Raw genomic sequence first — 6966 nt, 5'->3', positions numbered from 1 at the left:
ATTCGGTAGGTAGCTCATCCCTTAGCAAAAGAGTCCTCTGGGATGCTCTTGAAATCTATCATGATCGATCTTCAGCTCCCCGATGAAGGGTATCAGAAGCCTCCATGAGATATTGGGTGAGTTCTTTCCCTTAGATTGGACTGGGGCAAGAGTTAGGTTGATGTCTTATCTCGACATGATCAATCTCAGTCTTCAATTTGAACGGGTTGTGTTTGATAAATTTCAAGCCTTGATTTAGGGGGTCAAGACTTTGGTCAAGCATATCATTTGATCTTTCGCTAACAAGTTTTGTGATATCATAATGGTGAGTCATTTGGTCTTCTACCGATGGGCCTTCTTGGTTGTACTTCTTTGTCTCTTAATCCATTGGATCACTTTATGATTCGTGCTGGCATATTTTTGGCGTACACATAAATAAAAACATATCATGACCAAGAAACAAGCTTTTTGGTTACTGAGGATTCAGTCGTTGATATAAATATTTAAAGGAGTTTTAAAGATTCATGACCAAGAGAAAATTTTGTTTATTTTTAACTTTTATAGCATTGAAAATTTAGGAAAAATATCATTAAAATGATTTGGAATAAAAATAAACTCTTCATGGAATTCCGAACTTAAAAGAGTTAAAATGCTTATTTGTTGATTTGAATATCATGAACCATAAATTATCCTCTCTAAAATTATGGGGTAGAAAGTAAGTAAGATGCGGGTCCAATATCTTGAATCTTGAAATTGAAACTTGAAAGTAAAAGCATAATCTATTATTTTTATATTAACTCTTACAAGAAATTAAAGCAACCAATCCCTATCCTAAGCCCATATTTTGAAAATCAAGTAATCTGTACCGCTATTAAAAAAAAAAATCCTATCTCAACCGTTGTAAGTCATGATTCTAGAATGGCTGCAAGCTGCGAGCAGTGAAACAAATTGTACGCGGCTTTAAATTAGCTTCAGTAATGGCATCAAACGATCTGACATCATACCTTAAGCGTTCGCCGGTTTCATAGAAACGAAGTTGTCTCATTATTAGCCCGTTTTGCTAAAACCTGATCTGGACTCAGAACATCTTCAGCTTCGGGGTGACTCCAGCCATAATCCACCAGTCTTAGATGCTCCTCCGCAGCAATGCTATAGGAATATTGCAGCAGCTTCCACGAGCGCGTTGCGTCGCTCTCTTGGAACTTTCATCAAGCATGGATCAAGCGAAGCAGATTCACGCTCAGATGATCACTAACGCTTTATTACGCGATACTGGGAACGTAGCCAGGCTAATCGAGAAATACTGCAACGAGGAAACGTCGGAAGGAGGCGGCGGCTCTGCTCAACTTATATTCCGTCAGGCCACAGGGGAGTTAAAAAACACACTTTTATGGAACGTCATGCTTAAATACGCATCGCCCGAGGAATCACTGCGTCTCTTCGCCGGCGGTGAGATGATGAGGGCGGCGACGCCCGACCACGAAAGCTACGCCTACGTCCTCAGATCGTGTGCACGGCTGCGCGCCATGAGGGAAGGGAAGCAGGTGCACGCTCGAGCGCTAAAATACGGGCTAGACTTACAATTGGCGCTGGCGACTACATGTGTCCTCTTCTATGCGTTATGCGGGGACATGAAGGCCGCACGAATGCTGTTCGAGAAAATGCCGGAAAAAAGCTCGGCGAGCTGGAATTCAATGCTGACCGGGTACTGCGTCAATGGAATGGCAAAGGAAGCGCTATTATTGTTTAAAGAGATGGTTTGTCGTGAAGCGAGGTCTACAGAAAGCGCTCTGCTGCTGCTCTCTGCTTGTTCGCAAGTAGGTGATCTGGTCCTAGGCGCCACAATCCATTCCAGGGTATTAAAGACCATTCCAGCTCCCTTGGACTGCCCCTTTATAGGCACTGGGCTGGTCGATATGTACTCCAAATGTGGATCACTTGACAACGCTTCGGCATTGTTTCATGCTATGAGGCGGAGGAATGTGATCACCTGGAGCACAATGGCTGCCGCTCTTGCCATGCATGGACAGGGGAAAGCAGTGGTGGAACTTATTAACTTGATGGAGAACGAAGGGATAGCACCAAATGCCATCACTTTTACATCCTTGCTATCAGCTTGCTGTCATGCTGGGCTAGTAGAAGTGGGCCTACGACTGTTTGATGAAATGCAGAGCCGCTTCAATGTTGTGCCTGCAATGCAGCACTATGGCTGCATTGTTGATCTACTTGGCCGGGCTGGGATGGTAGAGGAAGCTCACGAGTTCATTAAAAACATGCCTATGCAGCCTGATGCTGTTGTCTGGAGAGCTTTGCTTGGTGCTTGCAAGATCCATGGTGAAGCAGGGCTCGGTAGCAAGATTGGGAAGATCCTTATCGGACTCAAGCAGCGGACTGAGCCATTGCCCTGCACCAGCTGCGAAGATTTCATAGCACTATCCAATTTGTACGCTTTGGCGGAGAGGTGGGAAGAGGTTCACATGGTTAGAACTGCAATGAATAAGAGAGGTATTCAGAACAAACCAGGACAAAGTTCAGTTCAAAACATAGACTGGATTTGAAATTCAAACAGCATAGCTGTGTAATTCAGTTTCGGCAGTTCTTTAAAAAAATACAATCTGACAGAAAAAGCCAGCAATCCCAGACATGGATTTGTTACAGAAGCCAGATGTACGGAAGAGAAACACATAATAAAACATGGCCGCTCTCGAGGAAAAGTTTTGATGGTAACAGCAACTAGTTACATGAATCTAGAAGCCGTACGTATACAGTATTTGTGACACTAGAAACTTTTGATCACACTTTTGGAAAATTAACAAGAATCAGCATTGGGTAGGCTTCAATACTTGGATAGTTTTTCGTATGTATCTATAGAATATCTGTCGAAGTTTTTTCTCTATCAGACAAACAACGTTCCATTCCAAGCTCGGCAGCCAAAGCCCCAATATCTGGCGTTGTCTCCCAACTGCCTTTGTGATCTCGTGAGCTCGAGTGAGGCAGCTGGGAATTGCACCCATCTGATCCTCTGATGCTATCGATTTGGCTCTGTATGTCGTCCAGCTCCTCCTCAGCCACAGTCTGCCGCTTCCCACCCACCTCCAGATCCACACTCATCTTTGGCATGTCTTGGCTGAGAGCGGGATGAGATGAGGTGAAGATCACTGAGTTATCCTTCATTTTAGCACGGAAGTTGGTCTTAGAACTTGGAATTCTGGATAAAAATATTTCACTCACATTTTGGGCACAGCCAAGGTTGTGAGGATTTGTTTTCTTATCATAACGGTACCGGAAGTTCTCATATGTGGTCTGCAATTAACACAATTAAGTAATTAATATTTCTGGCTTGTTAATGCAAGATATCTATAAGAGAAGCTAAAGAGATTGGGAATAGCACCTGATTAGTGCAGATTAAGTAAAGATGGAATGCTGTCAACCCTCCTACAAACCAAAAAGCTATGAATGTATATATGATAAGAATTCCTGAAATTGGTGATTTAAGGAAGGCTCTCCAAAGATTACATTCATGCACATCCATTATCTTCTTCAGGTTAACCCAGCAAAATATGAAGACATAAACACAAAGGAGGGATGTAGATAGCACAAACATGAAGAAGAATCTGTAGTTTCTCTGCACAGCAGAAAATATCATATGTAAGAATAGAGTTGTTTTTTATGGTCTATTTTCATTTTTTAGCTATCTTCTCGAACTTTTGATAATACCAATACTAATTTAAAATATGAAGCAAGCATGTATGTTCAATTAAGTAGTATGATTAATCCATTTTTAATCATTAATGAAATGGCAAAAATAAATGCCGCCAAAATAACACATTCCACGTGACCACATCATGATTTGAGTCTAACCTCACCCACGTTCCTGCCACACAATCGTACCCCATTCCCTCAAAGTCGAAAAAGAAAAAAAAGGAAAACAAAAAATAAAATGAATAACTCCACTCACTGGATAACAATGCAGCCGGGCACATCTGTGTGAAGAGGATAATCATTAAGTAGATTTAAGCAGTGTGACATGGTTTCCTCTTAAAAAATTGACACAACTGATGTCTCCTCCCTTATCTCTAACAAAAAATCAATAATATTATGAATAATAAAGCAGATGCTTAGTGACCGTGTATCTCCCTCAGAAATTAGCAAGAAAAACGAAGAGTTATTACCTTGCCAATGCATTGTCCAACCCAGGGGCAATGATGATCAAAACGCTCCACACAGTTATTGCAAATAGAACAATGGGAGCACCGTGGGGGGCGATAAAGCATGCAAGTATGGCAGTACTTGACCTTGATTATGATATTATTAACGACCACATCCTTGGCGGGAGGCAAGCTTGATGGGCCGCTATGATTTCCCGCTGAAGCATTGGAGATGTCAGCTTCATCTTCTGGCTCTGGAGGATGAGCATTGCGAGGGATAATGCCTGGATCCTTGCCTGATGTGAGAAGCAGAAGAAAGATAACCTGCATTCAATTAGGAAAGTAATAGACTGGATTTAAAATCTTACGAATGCCATAAGTGAAATCAACAAATTAATGCAGCTTATATTAAACCCATGAGTACCGAAAACCATGCTTGATTAAGCAGAAATTCTAATACTTGAGGAAATTTTATTTCACCTTGATCTGCGCTATCAAGAATGTTACTTCCCACAGACTATCACAGTTTTTTTTATTTTTCAGCTCACGATAAAAGATTTTACTATTAAACCCAAAAGCCACCAATAAATGATTCCCCGAATAAAGTACAACAAGTTTAAAAGAAAATCTTGAAATAGTTATCGCTTTATGCAGGGATGTCAAAAATTAACCCGACACACCAACAAGACATGACCCAAATATTTTTCGAGTCGGGTTCAGGTCTGAGAATTTGACACGTATAAATTTTGGGTCGCGTTCAGATTGAACTCGAAAACCCGAACATGACATAAACAAACACGAACAAAAGGATCTGGCCTGGGCTTTGAGTAAATGAAATTTGGTGTACTCTTAACTTTTTTATACTATTGCTTATCATATATAAACAGAGAAATATTTTAATTTGCCTATTGTTACTCGTTAAATGTTAGACGTATAGTTTTTTTAGAAAAAATTGAGCTGATAAGTTAAACGGGTCGAGTTCTAGTTAAGCTTGTCTGGGTCGAGTTGGGTGCGGGTTGAGATTTTTTGACCTGTTTATTATGTGGGACGGGTTCGGGTTGACCCGATTCAGGTTAGGTCATTTTCATGTTAGACCCGAACCCAACCCACTGACCCGAATTGACATCTCTGGCTTCATGTAAAATCTATATTTCATTTGGTGTTTGGATTAATCCCAGACTCTTTTGGCATTTTAAAGTTAAGGATGAATTTACTTACCACACAACTCTTATGAATTTACGTATCTAATTTCTAACTTAAATTATTATATGTCTAACACTAAAATATTTGGCATCACATAGGATATCACCATGATTAACTTCAAAGAATGAAATATACATTTTCAGGGATGAATATATATATATATATATATATATATAACTTTAAAGCGTTAGATATGTAGATATAGAACTGTGAGGTATGTACATAAATTCCTCTAAATGTACAAAACTAGTTACTTGGACACTTTGGCAAAACACAATTCTTTTCAATAAATTTTTTGTTACTCTAACGAGCAATGGAATAAAATAAGATCATGAGGTTCTTTATTTCAATTGAAACATAAGGCTCTCTCTCTCTCGCTCTCTCTGTGGATATATATATATGTGTCTATGTGCGCGCGCGCGCGCCTTAGCCTGACTCATTAGTTGCGGCCTTTGGTCTAAGTCCCTCGTGCGCGCGCCTTAGCCTGACTCATTGGTTGCGGCCTTTGGTCTAAGTCCCTCAAGTCGGGGGTTCGATTCCTGCGTAAGATCGAATTGCACATCTTTCTGGAAGGGGGATCCGCCCCTTGGTCAGACTATGAGGTTAATCGGCGATCAACCTTTTAATATATATATCTCGCGTTGTCTTCGCGCTCGAGTTCGTCTCTCGCGTTTCTTCCTTCTCCGGCTCGCTCTGAGACGAGGCTCGCTCCTCTACGGCCCGTCTCGCCGCTCGCTTCTGCGGCTCAACCTCGCGGGAACTGCTTCCTACGTTCTCTGCGCTCGTCCCTCTGCGGCTCAACCTCACGGGAACTTCCATTTCCTGCGTTCTCTGCACTTATGCGGGGCTCAACCTCGCGGGAACTGCTCTGATTCCTGCGTTCTCTGCACTCGTCTGCTTTCTTCTCTAAAGGTCTGTCCTAGAGGATGGCTTCGGACAAATCATATGCAGCTGCTCTTGTGTCCACGTCTCAGGCACACCAAAATCATCATCTTTCCATCCTTCATTTGAGTGGGCGGAGGACGTTAAGAAACCTGGTAGAAAGAATGGGAAGCCCGCCATCTTTTTTACAGAAGCTGAAGGTATTCACCTTGGTCATCTTGTCGTCTGAATTTGGTTGGAAAATTTCTATAAGGTCATCCCAAAATAGAGCTCATTGGCAAAGAATTTGAACTTGTGCACCTTGTTGGAGAATGGAAAATTGGACTATTAGATGGGAGACACATTTTTATTCAAATTAGTAATGAAGAAGATTACATGCGTTTATTTGCTAAAAGGATAATATGAATTTATAACAGAGCAATGAAGATTCTGAAATGGTCTGCAGATTTTGACCCACAAACGGAACCGCCAATCATTCCGGTTTGGATTCGTCTCCTTGGTTTGAAATTTCATTATTTTTCTTAAAAAGTATTGTACTATATTGCCTCAGCTTATGGGAAGTCGCTCAAGACGGACATTCCTACTTTTAATTTGTCTCGTCCTTCTGAAGCAAGAATACTTGTTGAAAGAGACATCACTTCACCTGCATCTGAGGAAATCTAGTTGGGCACACAACACCAGGGATATTGGCAGAAGGTAGAGATTGAACATTTTCCGTCGTATTGTTCGAACTGTCGTATGTTCGGACACTCCA

The 6966-nt window shown here is 41.3% G+C and overlaps 2 protein-coding genes across 3 annotated transcripts in view; one reads left to right on the top strand and one right to left on the bottom strand.

Annotated features, from left to right (window-relative positions):
• Positions 1-1109: 1109 nt before the first annotated feature.
• Positions 1110-2537, top strand: LOC110032499 (pentatricopeptide repeat-containing protein At3g18970-like). Its single transcript, XM_020736150.1, has one exon. It carries the CDS (start codon positions 1110-1112, stop codon positions 2535-2537), a length of 1428 nt encoding a protein of 475 aa, XP_020591809.1.
• The window catches only part of LOC110032500 (probable protein S-acyltransferase 7), a 22640-nt gene continuing 18055 nt past the window's right edge, over positions 2382-6966 (bottom strand). The window contains exons 4-7 of one of the 2 annotated variants that reach the window (XM_020736152.1): positions 4152-4451; positions 3371-3604; positions 2823-3282; positions 2382-2466 (exon numbers count right to left, since the gene is read on the bottom strand). In XM_020736152.1, coding sequence (XP_020591811.1) covers positions 2845-3282; positions 3371-3604; positions 4152-4451 — 972 coding nt within the window. In that variant the 3' untranslated portion in view covers positions 2382-2466; positions 2823-2844. Of the gene's footprint in view, positions 2467-2595; positions 3283-3370; positions 3605-4151; positions 4452-6966 lie in introns of those variants that run through there. The other variant, XM_020736151.1, reaches the window with a different exon arrangement.

Source organism: Phalaenopsis equestris, unplaced genomic scaffold (genome assembly GCF_001263595.1).
Source record: "Phalaenopsis equestris unplaced genomic scaffold, ASM126359v1 Scaffold000956, whole genome shotgun sequence".
NCBI lineage: Eukaryota > Viridiplantae > Streptophyta > Magnoliopsida > Asparagales > Orchidaceae > Phalaenopsis > Phalaenopsis equestris.
The sequence above is the reverse complement of the archived record's forward strand: the minus strand, read 5'-3'. Positions and strand labels throughout refer to the sequence as shown.